This window comes from Rhinolophus sinicus, linkage group LG02, assembly GCF_036562045.2.
Source record: "Rhinolophus sinicus isolate RSC01 linkage group LG02, ASM3656204v1, whole genome shotgun sequence".
NCBI lineage: Eukaryota > Metazoa > Chordata > Mammalia > Chiroptera > Rhinolophidae > Rhinolophus > Rhinolophus sinicus.
In genome coordinates, this window is record NC_133752.1 from 184,769,753 (window position 1) to 184,790,662 (window position 20,910).

General features: G+C 43.6%; 1 protein-coding gene across 2 annotated transcripts in view; it reads left to right on the forward strand.

The window, feature by feature from the left end:
- Positions 1-370: 370 nt before the first annotated feature.
- STAB2 (stabilin 2) overlaps positions 371-20,910 on the forward strand; it is a 130,796-nt gene continuing 110,256 nt past the window's right edge. The window contains exons 1-5 of one of the 2 annotated variants that reach the window (XM_074326224.1): positions 371-651; positions 3,633-3,766; positions 5,118-5,233; positions 13,956-14,041; positions 14,834-14,903. In XM_074326224.1, coding sequence (XP_074182325.1) covers positions 577-651; positions 3,633-3,766; positions 5,118-5,233; positions 13,956-14,041; positions 14,834-14,903 — 481 coding nt within the window. In that variant the 5' untranslated portion in view covers positions 371-576. The remainder of the gene's footprint in view (positions 652-3,632; positions 3,767-5,117; positions 5,234-13,955; positions 14,042-14,833; positions 14,904-20,910) is intronic. The other variant, XM_074326225.1, reaches the window with a different exon arrangement.

Consider the following 20,910-nt stretch of genomic DNA (forward strand, 5'->3'; position numbering starts at 1 on the left):
AATAGTTTGCCAGCCAACCAGGTGAAGCCACCCTCAGTCTTCAAAGTCAAGGACTCAGTCTTCTGCACCATGCCCTCCGCTGGACTGTACTCATTTATGGGTGCTCCCACAAATACTGCCCAAGAGCAAGCTTGGAATCAGACGGCGAGGCCTGTAGTTTTCCATCGGGTAGTTGTGGAAAGGTTGGCAGGGCTGTGGGTCCAGGAGCAGACAGAACCAGAGGCATAAGAGGCAGAGCAGTAGGAGGCAGGAGCTTATTCCTGGGAATTTCACAAGGCACCATAATTCTAGATCATGTCTCTGCCCCAGCCCCTTCAGGATATCCTGTCATTCAGCCCGGATACATATACAGTTGAGAGTGGCCAGTGTCACCACAACCCCTGGATTTGCCATTTTTCCTGCCTAGAGGCAGGTCTCACATGACATCGCATTCAATCCAGAGAGAAGTGCGGGGAGGATTTAAAAACAAACACTGAAATGAGAAAGAATTCACTGGGAGTTCATCAAACGAAGTTAAAATAGGTCAATAGTTCTGACAGGTGCCTGGCACGGAGAAGGAGGAAATACTTCCTCGCCATGCTACAGAAACTAATATTTTTTCTTGGATTGATGGTACAAAGTTTCTGCTCCCCACCTGACACTGCAGAGCAGGTAAGATGAGACTTGAGTTTTGGGGTGATTTTTTTTTCTAATTTGTTAGTTTTCACGATATGTTCAAAAGCTTTTTGCTTTCCTATGCTGTCACGGATAGAGAGTACTATGTGGACTTCACAAAATAAAGAGAAAGCTTATGGAGAATAATGGTGATGCACCGTCTTTCTGAAGGTGTGCTCACCCCGTTGGTGGTGATTCCTGTGCTAACATGCCATTGTTGGGAGGTCTGATTTTGATGCCAACATTCCTCTTGCCCTTGTGGGTTTGGGTATCCTGGTTTTTCGTGTGTGTTTGTTTCGGAGTCTTATCACTGCGAATACCTCCTATTGCGCCATTCTGAACGGAGAAGATAGCAATGGCTGTAGAGAGCTGTTTTGGGGGATTCCAGGTTGGGTGATATCGGGCTGAGAAACACAGTAGTACAAAATGTATTAGGTATTCATCCCTCTACCTCAGAAGTTGCAGGAGAAGTGCCCAGGGCAGTAGTAGCAGCAGCCCGTGTGAGTACTCTAGCACGCCAGCTTCTCGAGCTGGCTCACCTGAGTTGCCACAAACCAAGTTCAGTGTCAGACCTGCAGCAAGGCCCGCCTCCAGGTGGGGTTGGTGAGAGGCAACCCAAGTGATCGATTTAAAATGCATTTCACAAGATACGATGGCTGCTCTATTAGTAATAAAATTTAAACATGATTCTGCACCTGTGCCAGGCAAATTTGCATCAGCACCACCAGCTTCTTTGCAGATGGCTGTACTCTGACAGTGTCTGTCATGAAAACCTTGGGAGATGGGCTAATGGTTATGCACTCCAGCTCTGAGGTTAGATAGGGGTGAGTTTGAGCTGTGGTTTCATTTGTTTCACAAATATTTCTGAGGACCAGTGACTGTTCTTCACAGCTTGCTTGCTGTTCAGCACTGAGCGAGTTACTGAGCCCCTGTAAGCTTTCGTTTCTCCCTTGACAGTACTCCCCATCGGCAGTAATTACCATCCTCACTATCACCATCACCATCATCTTAACGACTACTTGCTTTAGGGCACATGTCGGGTCTTGACTGGTGCTTAAAGCTGAGTTTACTTTCCAAGAGGGGATCTTATGAGAAGCAGAATGAGTCATTCCATTTGAAAAGGACAATTTGATGGCCAAAGGATTTTTAAAAAGAGAATGTTAACTCTGGCCTACTAAGAAAAAAACAACAAAGTAATGTCACCCCATATACTTACCGACCTGGGAAACCCTAATGTAAAGGCAATCCTGCTTTAAAAAACATAGAGGTATGATGACCATTAAAGGGGATTAATTCAAACTGCACCTAAGGGTGGCTTTTATTATTATTCCCTAAAGACCATTCCAATGCTATTTTTACTTCTTAAGATCACCAAATGAAAGCTGCCAGTAAAAACAGATTTTGTTTTCCTATACAGTGTGCAGGGAAGAGAAATGGCTAATCAAGGAATCAGAAGTCCACTCACTTACAGCGTGACCTTGGGCAAGTCACTAAACCTCACCTCAGTTGTCTCCTCCCTAAAATGGGAATGATGACACCTGCCCTACTTACCTTTAGGGTGGTCGAGGTCAAGTACGATGATGCCTTTGGAAGTATGCATAACAAACCACTCTGTCAATGTAAGGTTTCCTCCCTCGTTCAGCCTTTATAGATTTCAATAAATTTGGAAATAGCTATGGTGTTCCCTTGCCCCCTACTCCAGTGTTGGGCTCGAGGAATATGCCGTGGCATGACAAAGAAGTATGAGAAGTAAATGAAGAGCAGTGACAACAAATTGTGCTCTACCCGCTGACCACTGTGAAAAGGAAGAGAAATGAGTGTGGATGTGGGGGATGTTACACAGAGCCCTGAAGGATATGAGCTTTGGGCAGCCAAGGGGAAGGGAAAGAACATTCCCATCAGGAGAGGCAACAAGCAAAACACAGAGATGGGACTAGAGAAGCGGTACAGGAATTAACACTTACTGCCTACAATGTGCCACATTCCGGGCCAGGCAATTTGTACGTGTGACATCACCTAAAGTCCTCAGTAACCTGAAGAGTGTTATCAGTATCTCCCCCTCACAGAGGCCGGCAAAGAGGAAAGAATTCATTCCAGATGGTACACTTAGCAAGATACTGTGCTTGATTCCCAGCATTGGTCTTTGGAGTCCTGAGTTCAGTCTGTCTTCATGGTACAAAGCTGCTGCTTCTTAAGCTTGATGGGGACATGAAAGAAACTTGAAAGAGGGGAGGCAATCTAGTTGGGAGGATTGGCACCAGCATCATGGACACGGAGGGGTCCTGAAGACAGGGCCTAAGTGGCTCTGCATCAATCATTTGAACAGTTCTCTGCTGCCTGTTGTTGCTAATTGACGGTGTCTAGTGTGCCTGTCTGATTTCCTACAATGCATTCATTCAACCAACAAATATTTCCTGAGCACAACTGTGTGCCAGACAGTGCTCTAGGTGCTCAGGACAAAACAGAAAAAGACTGCTGCCCTCAGGGAGCCCACATCCTAGCTGGATTGCAATCAAAGATTGCCAACATACTGGGAGCAGAAGCCATATGCTCCATGACATTTAGCACCCAGGCTCTAGAGTTTTTCTGTGGAATGAATGCTGAAGTGGTATCTCTGATATTTGTAGATCTATGACCAATTAACCCTGAATAACCTGCCTTAACAATTTCCCATTTAAAGACAATACTCTACAACATATTGCAGGTTTCCCATTTGGAAAAGTGTAGGTAGTAAGGTTCCCTAACCTTGCTGGACTCCAGACTTTAGATCAGCAATGGCAAATGGGTGATACAAGCAGCCCATTGCACAGCCATGGCAGACATTGCTTGTTGATCCCAACACTCTTTCCAGATAAGATTGAAAGCAGCCCTCCAGTCATGACCAATCAACCTCTCTGCCATCCCTATCAATCCATTGACATAAATGGAGAAGATTGGCCCAGCAAGGTTCTGCTAATGGGACTTTTTTTTTTTCACAGACAAAAAGATGCGATAAGAAGTCTCTCCTTATAATTAGGACTGAGTGCCTATCCTGCTCACTCAGTCTTGGAATTAAGTGCCCCGATGGTTACACCAAAGTTACCAATGGCTCTGTAGGGGTTCGAGATTGCAGGTAACATTATGAGAAAATAAGTGTGCTCAAGTCTTGGAACTCAAGGGATTGTGAATCCAAACAGAACTTCCTGTCTCAAAAACTACAAAGTATTTCCATGATTTTCTCTTACTCTGAGACTACATGAGTTCAAACTTAGGTAACTCACAACTATGACCTTGAGTCTACAAAATGTATTATTGTTGATTCACATTTTAATACAAAATTAATTATGTTGCATTGCGCATAAACATTCTCCCTTCATTTTGCCTTTCTTTAGTTTGAAAATACGGGTTTTGTATTTGCCTTTCCTTTAGTTTGAAAATACAGGAAAGGGTTCTAGTCCGACCATGTTAAAAGCCTTGGGTCTGACAGTTGCGTTACCAACAAGCTATGGACCCTGATATTCATTAGAACCCCAAAAAATGGAGACAAATGACTCACAGCTTCACTGCATTTCACGTGAGCTCTGCATTCCTGAAATCCTTTATGATTCAAAACTCTCATAATTCAAAGCTAATCCTTGCAAAGGATGACAAGCACTTCTGCTGACCAGCTAATAGACGAAGCCATGCAGCTCAAGGGCAAACAATTTTTTATTTACTTAGTCTACTCATGTAGACATTAAGCAGTACTGAATGATTTCATTTTTAACCGGTAAAGGATTAGTATGATTTCTTATTTTGTATACAATGAAACCTTCACACCGTTATATCTAGAAACACTAAAGTCAAATCCTGGAATAAGCCATCCAAGCAGCGATCCCTGTCAGCAAACAATGGTGTTGACCTCCACAGAATTGTTATTCCAGACCTGTATCTCAGCTGATACAAAAACTGTTCTAAGGAATTCATCGCTGTATCTCCCTAAAGAACCGGTGGCAGATGTCACTCACTGCATTGTACCACCTCTCACAGAAATTTCTACACCTATAGTATCTGCAAACACACGTGCTACTCCTGAGCAGTTGGTTTGCTTTAAACCCACAGATCCTGTGTCATCACATAACTCGTGATCTTTCTCTTCTCGCATTGGCTGCTAGGATACCCAGTGACAAGTGTGAAGTATACTTCTAGCATGTGCCTAGACCCCAACCTGATTTTTCTCATCTACTAACTTCACTTCTGACTTCATTTTAGGTATTTCACCCCTATTTTCATCGTGCCCTGATTTTTTTCATGCATTTCTTACAATGAAAGATAAATCAGGATTACAGTTTATTCTACCTAGAAAGCAAACTGTGTTCAATGTATATATTTTTTTAAATATAACCAAGTGTAAAGACCTGAATAAAAATCTAGGGCAAACCCACTGCCCAGAGTTGACTGGATCGCTCTGATTGTGGGTTAATGTCCTCTCTTTACCCTTGAAGGTATACCTTTGAGGTCAGATCATACTCTCGGTCGCTCCCTGGATGCCGCCACATCTGTAGGAAGAACTACCTCCAGCCTCAGTGCTGTCCAGGCCACTGGGGCCCAGACTGCATGGGTAAGTAGCACACTTTTCTTGGATTTTGATACTTACTTCTCAGTGTTCCTCCCTTTGGACAGAAAACGGAGAGGATGGAAACTCGATAAAAGGAGAATATCAACATCTTTTTCTAAAAAGTCACATTTCTGTCTAAACGTTGACAATCTTTCTTGCCCTCTCAGCTTGTCTAAAGAAAACTGCTTTCCTCCAGTTCGTGATCTCTCTGTAAGAGAACCCCTTTACAATTCAGAAAATGAGACAACTGAAAGAAAATTCATTTTTACAAAAAAAGATAACAGCCCCTAGAAAGGAAGTTAAGAATGCTGGGTTCTTATGACCCCAAATACAGTTTTCTTTGAGAAGAAAGTTTGTTGCAACACCTCAAAAGACTGTAGTTATTGTTGAGCAGCCAAAATAATTACTAAGTCTTCTAAAAATATAGAAATTGGGATGGAATACCAAACTCTATACTAACCAGTTTCCACTAAAAGAAAGACTATTGGCCAAGTCTGAGCCAGTGGTACAGTTAGTCTCCTGTGGTCAAGCATTGCATGTGTGGGCTGAAATTCAACTTCTATCCTGGTTAGAGATGTTTACATTCTAGAGTGTAAACAAGTGACTCCATCCTTGCTATTACATGTAAATTATATGAGATCCCTTTTTGCCTTGGATAGTAAAAAAAAAAAGTCATACATTTTAATTCATGAATTTACATTTATTTTCCATCTACTAAAATGTAATGAAAACATCTCCTTATTACCTACTTAAGGGGAGAGATTAGTTCTCTTTTGCTTTGTGGTTTTTTTCCGATTAAAAGAATATAAGCAAATCGTACACAACTTGTAAAATTTAGAAAAGTATAAAAAAGAAAAAATACAGCAACTCGTATTCTGTCATACATCAGAAACCCTGAATAGTTTGGCGTATTTCCCTGGTCTTTTATTCCATATGGCTTCTAAATAGTTGAGCCCATATTATATGCACAATGGTGTCTCCTGTTCCTTTTTGTAACTAATGATTAAATGAATAATAGCTTCCATTTACTCAACATTGCTGATATTTGGTACTAGAGAGGTAGTGGACCTATATTATCTGATTTAATCCCTTAAAAAAGTCTTTGAGTTAGACATTTCTATCTCCATTTTGCAAATGAGGAATCAGAGATTTGAAGATTATCTCTTGCCAGTTTCCTTTGGACTGGTAAGTGATAAAGCAAGTTCACATTTAGGGCTGCCTGGCACCAAAACCTGAGAGAGAGAGGGTGAGAGAGAGAGATTCTCTAAATGTTTTTTTTTTTTTAATTTATCTTTTGATTGGCAGTACCTTCAATCCTCCCACTCAATGCCTGGATCAGCTCCTTGCCTGGAAAGGTCAAGGTTTGGGGTTTAGGATATCTTGGCCCTACTCTCTGGTAACTGTTCTGCTCTCCATTTCACCCAAGCATGTTGGCACAGTGTGTTTCTAAGAGTTTATTACATCAGAATCAAGTGATTAACGCAGACTTCCAGATTTCCAGAACTTTTTTAATGCTAAATGTGGTCATGATCACATCCTATTCTTATATACATCCTAATAGAATAGAAAGAACTTTTAGATTTAATTTTCTCTTTCTAACCCACAAAAACGAATCTCATACTAAGTTACTAATCAGAGACACCACAGACAAGAAAAGGATTTGTCCAAAATACAGTAACAAAAGTCAGCGCATCCAACATAATTAATGACAGACCACAGCCACGAAAGGGAAAGTACTCTGAGCCTTTTGCCAAGTTTTAGGTTTGAATTTAGTTCCATCATTACTGGTTTGGACAAGTTATTTCCAGCTTATGCCTCAATCTTTTTAGCTGTCAATGGGGGTAAAGAGTCCTAGTTTATAAAACTATATTAGAGATTTAAAAACATTGATATAGGTGAAAATACTTGGCAGGTGTATGACACAAAAAAAGACTTCTTATAAAAGTTTTATGAATAATGAATGAGTGAATCACCGTCAAAACAGACCTCTGATAATGAAAGGCAATAAAAAGACACCCTTTCTCCGAGGCCTTTTTCAACTGTGGGTAACTCATAAATCATGAACAGGCTAACGAGACTGAAAATCTTCAGTGGGTTTCACACCGTCACCCTGTGCTATGCGCAAATGTGGTAAGGCTCACACCTGCCATCGAAGTTGCCTGCAATTCCTTGAACGTTCAGGCATTTCCTTCTGATAGGTCTGGAAGCCACAGAAGCAAAACATATAAAAACCAAGGCTTGAACATTCTTTCGGCTATCCTCTCATTGGGGCAAAAAATGTATTCCCTTTATCTTCATCTTCCAAACATACTGAATGTCTCAGAAGGCTTCCTTCCTTCCTTTGGTTCAGGAAAGAGATAAATCCTCTACATGGCTGTGTTCTTTCACCTCTTACATTTTGTGGTGATGACAGGTGCTATCTTGGTTATCACTTTACATTTCCGCAAGGATAAGGCCATTTCAGAGCTGCTGACATGTGTCCATCCTTCTTTTTGAGGAAGTACAAGCTCTGGAATGACCTTCTTTCCAAGGCAAGGGCAGTATCCACTTCCTTTCTAATGCATCAAGAAATACATTCATACTCAACACCACTGGGTTACTCTTTAAATTCTTTTAATAGTACCTTATTCGACTTAGAAAATAACTCTATGATCAATTCTGAAAACGGAAAACTCAAAAAAACAGAAGGAAAATAATTTACTCATCATCTTCTAAAATTAAGACTAAGGCATGAATTCTCACTTGGGGGAACAAAACAAAACAAAACAAAACAAAACAAACAATATATATATATATATATATATATATATATATATATATATATATATATATATATATATATATCATCCTGACATAAGAAACGTGTTTCTATTCATTTTTAATGTGATTCACCCTCATTAAACCTTGTACTGCTTTATCAGACCTGCATATGGAAGTCTGTTCTCATTAGCACAAAAAGATATTTTTAACCTTGAAACTTCCTACATTTGAACAAACAATATTCTATTTGACGTGAAGTAGACCTTTTCTTATTTGAACATGCCAGTTCTTTTTATTCCGCCATGCATGTTAATGAATTTGTGCTATAACTCAAAGCAATGGAAAAAGAATGTGGCAAAACAACCTGATTATTTCAAAAGGAAATGACCTTGATTCTTCTTTTTCAGGTCAATGTCATCGAATTATGCACATTGAATTTTTTTGTGTGTCATGTTATTTGCATTTTCAGACCACTGTTTTCTTCCCTGGTGTATGTGCCTTGCCATCCACTGCACAGGTTGCAAATAACAGACGATATGGATTTGGAACCATTCTTTCAGGCATGTCCTTTTCAGTTCTGAGTGACAAATAATGCTGAGTTCTCATGAGGAACCTATTTCGCATCATTTTCCCAGACAGACAAGTTCAACCCGAGTTATAAATTGAATACCGGGACAGAGTCTCTGCCTAGCACTGTGAGCCAAGCTTTTACACAAAGATGGTGACCTAGAATAGGCACCCCTCGAGTTCCTTGGGAGATAAAGTTACAGGGAGGTCCCTGGCCTTTGCTGGCCAGGAAGTTCATTATCTTCCTTTAAAGAAACAGCACAGCTGATGATTTGCTGACAGCTTACAATGGGTAAGCCGCCTACATGAGGAAAGTCACAATGCAAGGGACCCCCAGAGTGTCCATGACCAAAGGAAAATGTGATAAAGGCCTAAAATAGCCTTATCAACTCCTTGAGCCTCACAATGCATCAGAAATGTACCCTCATTGCAAATTCTGTAATCTCTCTTCCAAGTGTGGCTGCTGAAAATGTCAATTTTACCATCTTTTTTCTTAATGGGGGCCTGAGGTGATAGCGAATGATTAGAGAAGCAGAAAATAAATTTACACTTTTGCATAAAAACCTCCACCTCCTCCTCCCTGCCTGGAAAAATTCACATTGATTTTTTTCCAGCATACCCAGAAGTTCTCAAACATTAGTGCACAGTAAAATTACTGTCAAGCCTGTGAAAATGCATATTCCTGGGTCTTACACCCAGAAATCCCCACTTGGTAGGTGTAAAGGGCCAAACTTGGCATAAAATTAAAACTGGTTATTCCTGACCAACGGGTTGAGTATGGACTGAAATCCAGCCCCTCCTTGGCTCACCAAGCCATACATTCTTGGTCCACCCCAAGGAAGGACCACCTCTCGATTGTAGTTTCATCTTCTTGCCAAGCCTCGTCTGTTGGATATATTGACAAGGGCAGTGGGGGCTGGGGAAGCTTTTCTTAATTTGCACAAAGCCTCTCTATGCTCTGGTGGATTAGCCCAGGTCCTGTGGAAAGCAGATGCCAAGGCAGGGCTAGAAATGCAAGAGGTTAATTAAAAGAAGTGCCTACAAGGGAAAATGAGAAGGAAGCCAAGAAATGCTGCGGGAGCCATCCAACAAGCATGGAGGTCTGACCCTTGTGAATAAGAGAGGGAGCAAAGGAAGGTTAAATGGGAAAGTTTTACACCACATGTAGCTCTCAGAAAATTTGGTAAAGCTGACGGGGAGTCCTCCAGCCAGAGTCACCCAACAGAGGAGTTCTGTGTCTTGTAAGAATGGGCCTGCCCTGGTATCCCTGCCAGTCTCACTCACTGCTGGAAGCAGTCATGGGAAGTGTGGCCTCATGAATAAGATGGTGGTTTGGGGGGAATTTATGCTCTCACCATACAGATGTGAGAGGTGCGTTTTCATGGCTACTATTCCTGAAGAAGCGGGCCTTAAGAATCTGCCTTGGTAACAATCCCCCTTCCCAAGTGATTAGAAGCAGATGGTCCAGTAAATACCCTTAGAGAAACACCTGCCTACATTTTTAAAAAGAAAGGCTTGCTAACCATCCCCTAAGGAAAAAGGATACAATGTCACACTCTCAGGAGTCGGGATGGGGGAAGCTCTCCAGTTCCTCCACCATCAGCCTGTAGCCCAGACTATGGTGACATTCTCAGTAGGTGACTCAGCCCCATTTTCTTCTCTATATGTTATCACAAGGCATGGGCTAAGTGGAAGGGACAACCAGAGGATAGAAAAGTTGAGTCTGCCCTAGAGGAGGCGTCAGGGAGAGTGTCTTTTCGGGTGGGAAGGGCACAGGCAAGGTGTGGAGGGAAGGAGACGCCCAGGGTAGTCAGCTAGGGTGAACAGAAGGGATGTGAGATGGGAAAGGAGTTGGTTCAATAGACGGAGGAAACTGTTCAGTGGAATGTGAGTGTGGGAGACTGGGGTTCAGGCATCATTGCCTGCAAAAGTGAAAATGCCTGGGAGGGCATTTCTGCGAGGTGGCACTGACTGCTGAGCCTCAGGGTGAAGGAAGCTGTATGTTCTTCTGAGCCAGCCCGGAAGGCAAGCTTGAGATCTCTCAGAGAGCCCCTTGCATGCCTAGGGAGAGGCATGGGGACCAAGAGAAGTGAACAGGGGCAGAGCTGTCACCTTTCTATCTTCCTGGTCCTGCCTAAAGTTGGGCCAAGTTCTTAAAAAAAAAAAAAAAATCTCAGCCCAAGAGGGGCCTAATGTCAAAAGGAAATGGGAGAAGAGTTGTGTGATAGCTGATGCTGTACGAAAATGTTCTCTTAGCACCTAGTGTCGTGCATTGTGAACTCAAGTCCTTCAGCTGGTTTTCAGATGAACTTCAAAGTGCATACCTGGTATGGTGAGGCCCTCTCCTTTTCTCTTTATCCTCACCTCCCGCTGATCTTTTTGAAATAAAAACCAGTCCTTAGTGATCTGGCTATTGCCCTCAGATCTAAATCAACTGGGCCATTCAGGATTCGGTTGTTTTTGGTAAAAGCAGGTGACCTCCAGTAGGTGGAGTGATGAGCGCTCTAGGTCTCTTCCCCTCAACAACCTTGATCTCAGTTAGGAAACCAGTATTTATTTGATTATCTGTTGATCCATGACTCTCTCCCCACTGGACTGGACTAGAACCATGGAAATAGAGACCAGGTCTGTGCACACACCTTGTATATCCAGGACCTTACTTGGTCCAGTTTCAAATAGGTGCCGGATATCTCAGAGTGTTGGTACCTGTTATACTGCCAATCAGAAAGAACAGACACTGGAGAGGATGGAGAGTATCCACTCTCAATACTAACAGCCACCATTTATTGAACACCTAATATTTCCAATCCCTACCAGAACCTGCCAGGATGACACTTGAACTGAATCTCAGAGCCAGGCATTGACATTCCCAAAGGGATACAGCTAGCAAAGAGTTGACCTGGGGTTCAAACCAAGAACATTCTTACTATAAAGCTCCGGCTCTTTCATGACATTGTTGCAGCTCATGCAGCCACTGCCCTAGCTGATGCAACATGTTGGTTTTCAACGTGATTTATAAATATTAGCTACCTGTCAGTGTGTCTTCTCCTTCACTCATGAGCATTTCTGTTATCTGTGCTGTGGCTCTGGTGTATAGTAGGGCTTGATTTGTGTCTAGCATGATGATATACAGTGTGGAAGACTCTGTAGCACCGGCCTGTGTTTGAAGCCCGGCTCTGCCACTGTTGTAAAGAAAGAAAGACCATAGACTCAAAGTGTACAATTTAGGCCCTGCGGTTTAATCTTCTGCATGCAGGGAAGAAACAGAGAAGCCGGAGAACATAGCCTACGCATGTGCCACTCAACTCTCTCTCCTTCCAGTACCTGCAAGTGACACAAGTTCTTTTAAAGAACTAGCCTAGTAACTCAAGCGAGCCATTGGGGTATTGCTGAGAGAATGGATGGCTTCTCTCTGTGGTCTCTTTCTTTAGAAGTCTCTTTTTCCCAAAACTGCCTTTTCTGTTTCTATGGATGCTGATTTCTCGGAAGATAGATGGCACAGCAAGCTTGTGGCACAGAAGAGCTCTGAACAAAGGTCTTTGTCGATGGGTGTGGAAGGGGAGGCAGGGCAGGAAGGTGGGCACTTCCAGTAGAGGAGTGTCAAGTGAGTCTCTCATTATCCCTTGACAGCTGGGTGACTTCGAGCCACTTTACTACCACATGCCTCAGTCTCCTCATCTAGAAAATGGGGCTTAAAATAGGACTTAATGTCAGGAGATTGCTTTGAATGGTACATACATGCATCCTTTATTATTATCTAGAACTCCATACCATTAGCTGTTTTGTGGAAGGCATTTGCCTTGCTAACTTACATTTGGGGTGACACTTGATCCTGCCTCATTCACACAAACACATTTCATGGCCATTGTGTGATTTCTGCTTGGTGTTTGCTCGTCCGGATCCCTCGTTTAGACAGAACTCACCCAATGTGGTATTACAGCCACGTAGAATGTAGACCAACAAGTATAAAAAGAAACAGAAATTTGTTTCACTCTCATCACAGTAGCATCTTACACTTCTGTCACTTATCAATACTTTAACGCCCAATTGGATTTGGGGCCTTGTGATTTCTGACTTTCTAGCTGAATGTCCCTGTCCTGCAGGGACTCAGCTCCCGCTCCCTGCACAAGAACGCAGGATATGGTAAGGCCAAAAAGGAACACCCATGGAGCCATTTACAGGGGGCTCATACCACTATAGTCTCGCTGGCGGCTGGGTTGGAGACACAGGAAGCAGGAGCCACACTATCCGCAATCTGCCATCTGCCTCTCTGCCAACCGACCAACCACTTTGCCAGCGAAGCCATGGCAGTTATATCAGTGGCCAATGGCTAACCGGTAACAGCTGATGGCCACCCAGCCACAGCAGACGGCCATCGGATTACAGCTGATGGCCATGTAATAACGGAGCATCTTTCCACGTGAGGCCGAGAGCCTGGAAACTGCTCTCCTGGCTCTGTCCCTACAATCCCTCTGCCCCAACATGTACCATAATTCTTAGTGGATAGTAAATATTCTCTGAATGTTTAGTGAATGACTGAAATCCTCTAATAAATGTTTATAAAAGCTCCAATTCAGGCCTAGCACAGCCCCAAAGTGCAAAATCCGTGCTTGTTTGGAACCACCTTCTGAGTAAAATCTAAATTCTTGTGCTTGCCACACAAAGCTTTTCATTCATTGGCCCCAAGGATCTCATGACTCCTCATCAGCTACCTCTTCCCCCAGCGCCCAAGTTCCAGGCCCCAGCAAACTTCTTACCATTCCCAGAACAGGCCGTGGCCTCGTACAACTCTGAGACTTTGTACTTGTCCTTTCCTCTTCCTGAAATGCCCTTCCCTTTCAAGCACAGCCAACTCTTATTGAGCCTTCAAAACCCCAGCTTAAATAATTCCTCCTCAGGGATATCTCCTAGACTCCCCAAGGCTCCCTTTTCTGGCCTCCCTCAAAATCCTGTCAAGCACACTAATTAACAGGCCTGGCCGTAAAGTCATGCTAAGCCGTGAGCTGAATTCCCAGCTTTGCACCTTGTCAAGTGTGTGTCTTTGAGCAAATCATGTGACCTCACTGAATTTCATCCTCCTTATCTGCTAACCAGCACCAATAACAACCCCTGAGGATGGCAAGGGGAATGATTTAATTAGATCATTGTAAAGTGGATAACAAATGTCCAAGATTATAAGAATAAATAGCAGTTTGATGCTTACTATTTATTACAGCCCCTGACATTATACAGTATGATTCACTTGCCTCCCCTGTATAACCCTAGGTGATACCAGCAGGGTCTTGCATTATTTCTTATCCCCGCTCAGTAACTGGCACATAGTAGGTGCTTAATGCATCCTTGCAGAATGCTTGTGTGTAGTCATGAATGAATGAATCTGAGTCCTTTGCTTCCCTAGAATGCCCAGGAGGAGCGAAGTCCCCCTGCAGTGGCAGGGGCAATTGTGTGGAAGGCATGGAAGGAAACGGAAGCTGCGTGTGCCAAGTAAGTTCAGAAATGTGTTCTCGCCTCTGACTCTGCTCCCTCTCCTTACCTTTTGTCCCTCCTTAAACAGACACATACTAGCTGGAGTCTCTAAGAAGTAGCGATATTCGTATAAAGAGTAGGCAATCTGCAAGAAAGTGACTTCTTAAAGGCTGGGGGCCTTTGAGTGAGTCTGTTAACTGCTCAGCCTTAAGCGTATGCATCTGTGAAATGGGTTTGATAATAATACCTATGTAATTACATTAGTTGAAAAAGTGAAATTAGATCATACCAGTGAAAATACTTTGTGAAACAATCCAGGGCTGTAGAAATTGTCATTGTCCCTGTTCATAATCACCACTATTAGAAGGATTTCTTTGTTATCCCATGAAAGTGACTTTTGCTAGACTTTTTAGATAACTCAAGTACAAAGAAATCCTTCTGAGAAAAAAAATGAGCTCCACTGTCTTCAGAAATGCCACATTGAAAGAGTTTTCATTTCATCCTTGGGTACAATGCTGAGATGGCTGTTAGCACTGGCTCTGTAGTTACATCTTTGGACGGACAAAGCAGCTTTCTTCTGAAGAGCACCACACTCACTAAAAAAATAATACAGGGCTTAACATACTCATTGTCACACAAAAACAGCAAAAAATAAAGGGGAAAAAATAGAAAGGCACTTCCAGATTAGCACAGAGGGAAGATGTAGCTGAGAAGCAAATGCTGACCAGACCATCAGTGAGAAATCAATGGGCTTCCTGGGTAACATAGATCACTTTGAGTCTAATGATATCTACCTGGGGTGTTTTGCAGAAAGGGTTTAGTGGAACAGCCTGTGAGAGCTGTACGGACGACAATGTATTTGGACCCAACTGCTCAGCAGGTATGTCTGATTTTTGTCTAATCAGATACATTTAGAAAGGTTGACAGTCTAAACCTGGCTCTACAGCTAAAGATCCCAAAAAGACTGTTCCTTGGGGGGAAAATACGAAAGAGTTGTGTATAACCAAGTCTACTGAGACAAAACAGAGTTGACAACAAATCTGATCAAACTCAGTTTTTGAAAAAAGAGAGTGTTTCCTGTGGTTTTCAGCACTTGCAGTCAGCATTCCTCACCAGTGGTGTTTCCTGGCAAATTGGGGGCATACAGCTTCCTCTCTCTCGGCTCCAGGATTCAACACCCACTGTTCTTTCCCGGTCCAGCTTCTCCCTAAGGTCTTTCCAGATCTTGGTCTCAGCATTGACAGTCTTCCTATGGCCACTACTCCCACCATAGATCCCTTCACATTCTATTCTGTCCTTTCCTGTGGGGAGTTCGCAAATAAATGCCTGAGGTGATCAGAGATTGTTAGCTCCATATTGCAGATTAAAACAAACAAACAAACCTGACACTGGTTTGTCCACTCTCTTATTTTTGGTTTCCCCCAGAAGCAGAACCTGAAACAAGGATTTCAGTACCAGTAGCATAAGTGGGAGGTGACCCCGGCAACCACTAAGAAAGTGACATAGGGGGAATAATGGGTGTGTTGTCAAGTCAGAGACTAGTGTGAACGAAAAGAGCTTAATGCCCTGGGGAAGTCTGGAGTTGGTGTGGAACATTCACCTCAGAGTTATCTCACCTGAGGGGAGAGGGAGCCAGAGTGCAGCAAGAAGAATAATCACCCCTCCCCCAAAAATGTCCACATCCTACTCCCTTGGACCTGGGGATATATTACCTCACACGGCAAGGAGGAATTAAAGTAGCAGATAGAATTAAGGTTGCTAATCAGCTGACCGTAAAATGAGATGATCCTGGATGAGGATTTAATGAGATAATCAGTGCACGATAAATGTTAGCAATTATTGTTATTACCGATTATTCCCCAGTGTCCCCCAATCTTGCTCCATCTACCACTCCATTAAAGATGATTCCATAAGAGTTAGCAAAAGTACATTTAAAACAGATGTTGGTATTCTGTATGTTTTTAAGATTACATTATACTAAAGGACATTAAACTCAAATATAGTCATTCGATTGCTTAGAAATAATGTGTCTCCCAAATTGTCCCTTTCCTACCAGAATACTAGAATTTAATCACATATTTTAAATAAATATTGAAATGGGAAGGGAGAAAGACAGTATCTAGCATTGCTTACTTCTCAAGAAAGCCAAGTAATTACTATGGGATGAAAATATAGATAGAAAATGAATCCGTGTTGCCTCTAGGAAACTGGTATTGGTTGCCAGTGAGCACAGATGTCCATGGAGATTCCAAACATTTCTAAATAAAGTAGCGTTTCTTCACAGTTGCTTGTGCCATGGAGAGAGGCAAGTGAAAGGGAGAAAGATGGTTTAGAGACTTAAATTGTTAAGAAAGTTACAAACCTAAACTGAAAGTCAGAAGAAAAAAATTCCCAATTCTAGGTTCTAACAGAACGTCGTGTGGTGACAGAAATGTTCTTTGCCTGTGTTATCCCACAGAGCCTCTGTCACACGTGACCATGGAGGACTGAAATGTGGCTAGTGTAACTGAGGGGCTGAATTCTAAATTTTCATTCATGTTACTTAGTTTAAATGTAAATAGTCGCACATGCTAGCGGTTACCATATTGGAAAGCTCAGCTCTAGAACATATGGTGCCTAAGAAAAGGTTTTGAAACCAGACTGGCCTGTATTTAAAACCAACCCCAGCTGCTGTGTGACCTGGGGCAAGCTAGGTAACTTCTGCAAGCCTTCCTCATCTATAGAACAGGAATCATGATACCTGCCTCACAGGGTTAACAACACAGCAGTGCTCTTAACAGCATGGCACAAACACTCCGTCAATGGAAGCAAGTATTAAACGAGGACAAAAGCCAGCCAACAGTAAGGTGGACAGTCATTCACCTAGCAATGAATGAATGAATGAATGAATGAATGAATGAATGAATGAATGGCTCAGTGATACTGGTCGTTTCCTATTGGCAACGACTAGGGGAACTTGCAAACCTTTACAGCCCTGCATCCACTGGGTGCCAGTGTTGTTTTATCCAATGAGGTGTTGGTCCCTCGGAGGTGGTGTTCTGCCTATAAGTAGGACAGCTCTATTAGCTGCAGTTTATTTTTAACGCTGGCTTTAACCTGATGCCGGAGCATTCTCCTCCCCGACTGGGGATTAATTTAGACACGATTTACGGCTGCATCGGCCAAGGATTTTCATGGCCGTTGCCAAGGCCCTACCCTGCTCGGTGCCTCACCCCTGGGTGGGCAGAATGCAAAGCCCACTTCCTCTGATGTGACCTTCAAGTCAGTCCCACAATCGTGTCGCGTTAATTAACAGCAGCTGGCATGTGCTGGGCACCTGCTGTGTGCCAGGTAGTGTGGGAAGAGGCGTGACATACTTGACATACATGATCTCTTTGGCCCTTTGCAGCAACCCATCAAGCTGGATTCCTCATTTTATCGATGACAAAACAGAGAGGCTTCTCAAGGTCACATGGCTATTAGAGGGGCAGAGGCAGGATTTGACCCCAAGTGTCTGTCCCTAGAGCCTGGACACCAAAGCATTGCACCATTCTGCCCCTGGCCAGCATCTACCATTAGACCGCTGACAGGTGATGGGGATACAAATAGGGGAGAGATTAGGTCCCCACCCCCAAGGAACTGGAGACACAGGTGACAATTATGATCCAGTGTGCACAGCACCACGGAATGCTACAGGAACACCGGTGAGGGAGCAGCTCACTCTGCCAAGGGCCCCGGCACGGGGGACTGGGTGCACTGCCCCTCTGACCTGATGGCCACAGCTTTGACCACTTTAAAGTCACACACCATTAAAAATTTGACACATTTAAAGTCAAATTTCAAGTGTCTCTAGAGATTTGTCACAAATACCAAGGGCTCTTTAAATGACATCTGAGAATCCCTTTGCCATTCACTTCTCCTTCCCAAGGACACTTTCTTGGCAGTGGCTTGCAGCCCTGAGATGCATGTCAGAAGGTCCCTAAAGCTGTGCCAAGGCAGTTAATCCAGTACAGAGGCTGTGCTGGAAGGCCGGACGCAGGGAGTGGCTCACACAAGGTTCTTGAGCCCAGAGGGGAGCTTAGCGACAAGGACAGCTCTTGCGGTGAGCATCTAAATTGGGAGCAGGGACTGAGTCACATTCACCTCTCTTCCACCCCCTTGCCCTCTTCCAATGACCACACGACAACCTTGTATCTCTTAGGGTCTGGCTTCCGCACTACACTGTGAACCTGAATTTAAGTACTGTGAATGACTCATATTTGTATCCCCCATGCCTCATTCATTGCCTGCCCCTAGGTGGGACCTGGGGTGATTGAACTGAGTCTTCTCTGCCGGTATACCCACTCCTCACCCCAGGTGTGTCCATGACCAATCTGCCTTCTCTCAGGAACTCATCTGTTCCAAAAGCGAAACCATAAGTGGACATCAAAGTGCTTTGCTAAAATAGAAACAGTGGCAAATCAGTTTTTGAAGGAAGGATGACAACTGCAAATCTGACTTAATTCTTCACTTATTTCAATGAGTTCTTCAGCTCGTTAGCTCCCATTTTTCATGTTTTACCGGGTTAATGATGCTTACCTCACAGGGTGCTGTCAGCGTTAAATGAGATAATGCGTGGAAGGAGTGTGGCAGGCTGCTTGGTAAATAGTAAGTGCTCAATAAAGGGAAGCCCAGGGCCAGTCCTAGGGTGAGGTGAGGGAGGCACATGCCCCAGCTGCAGAATGCAGGGAAGCATCAAAACCTCAATAATCAAGCTAAATCATTTCATTAGCTATTTAGAGCTGCTGGTGCAAAGTACCACAAACTAGGTGACTAAAAAAAAAACCACAGGAATTTGTCTCAGCTCTGGACACTGGAAATCAAACAACGATATGTTAGCGAGGCTAGGCTCCTTTCAAAGCCTCCAGGGGATGACCCTTCCTTGCCACCTCCAGCTTCTGGTAGCCCTAGGTATGCCTGGGCTTGGGGCAGCACCATTCCAATCATTGTCTCTGTCTTCATGTGGCCTTCTCCTCACATGTCTGTGTCCTCTCTTCTTATAAGGACACCAGTCATACTGGACTAAGGCCACTCTACTCCAGTATGACTTCAGCTTAACTAATTACATCTGCAGTAACTCTGTTTCCAAATAAGGTCATTTTGGGGTACTGAGGGTTTGGGTTTCAACATATCCTTTGGGGAAATAAAATTCAACCCACGATAATCATATTCTTAGATTAGTGAACAAAACATCAAAATGTTAAATAATGGCAGGATCCAACTATGTACTTGTGCTACCCTGCCTCACCTCCTCACCCTACGCCCTGCCTCACCTCCTCACCCTATGCCCTGCCTCACTCTCCTCACCCTACGCCCTGCCTCACCTCCTCACCCTAATCCTGGCCCTGCAGGACCCTGTCTTTATTGAAATTTTAGTTGTGCAGTTGTTGGTATTGTTGTAAAACACTGTAAAAGATGTTATAGGGAAACACAGGAAGGGGAAGACCTTCTAAGAGATTCCAATCTAATAGGGAGGAAAAAACATACAGATTGAGAAGGGAAAAAACAAAGCAGCCTTGACAGCTGTCAGCTGGTAGCTGGCCTAGTTACTCCCAGATCAGCTGTGGTGTTGCCCTGCTGAGCGTAAATAATTCCACAGCATATCATCATCAGAGACTCGCCATCTCAGTGCTAGAACAAAACAGAAACTAGACCACTGCATAACCACGTCTGAAGAGAGAAATAAACAATGACAGTGGGCAACCCTGAAAATAATCCACCAGCTGCCTCTTGGCTAATACAAGTGGCTACTGCTTCTTCTCCCACAGCCACTCACCGCTGCTGCTGACTTTCTCTGACCCCTGACGTGTCCTTGGTGATCTCTGGCTGGTTGGCATGAACAGAGTTAATAGTTTACAGTAGGATGTGATAGTGGACAAGGTACCAAAAAAGTGCTGCTGTTCCCAGAGGAGCACACATTCTGCTTTGGAACCTCAGATGGCACCACAGAGGTGGGGGTTGGGGGCTTTCGTTGGCCTTGGAGGATGAAAAGGATTTCCATTGGATGCTGACGGGAGCACGGCTGGCAGAGGCAACAATATGGAGCTGTGCAAGTGTACAATGTAGGTCCTGGTACTTCCACCTGGCATGGTCTTTCCGAGGCCAGCCCTGTCAATCTATTCCCTGACAACTCCCAGTGCCATTACCACGTCATGTCACAGCACTGATCACACCACACTGTGATGGCTTCTTTCTTCTGGCCTTAGATGGTGAGCTCTTTGAGGGCAGGGACTTTGGATCAGAAATCCTGAGCGCCGCACCCTGACCATAGCAAATGAAGGAAGGGGAACTAGTGAGACATCCCTTGTGCTTAGATCCTAAGACATGTCAAATGAAGTGGTACAAGAGAAAGATGGAAAATTTATAAAGGTTATAGTCAGCTTGGAGAGGGCCTTATTTGCCAAACAGAGAAATTTCAATTTCGTTTGGTTAGCAATTGGGCGTCACTGCGGTATTTGGGGGAAGTCATCCAGATTCCATTATTAATCAAAATAAGAGGATGGACCAGACAGGTGAGAACTTGGACAGCGATTTCAGGTAATATGTTACTGCAGTAGTCCAGGCAAAACATGACAAGGCCCCGCATGAGGACAGCTCCAATGGAGATGAAGAGCAGAAGATCAAGGTGGGACACATAACAAGAATACAAAGGATTCGATGGCTTATGAGACGTTTGCAATACTTGAAACCTTATTAATCCTTGCTTTTCCAGTATTTGGTTAGGTTTTTAAGCAGGTGTGTCTTCTTAATTACGTTTCATCTGAGCGAGTATTACATGGGCTTACATGCACCAAACACATGTGTGGGAGGCAGACTGATGGCCCCCTAATGATGTCCACACCCTACTCCTTGGGACTTCTGAATATGTT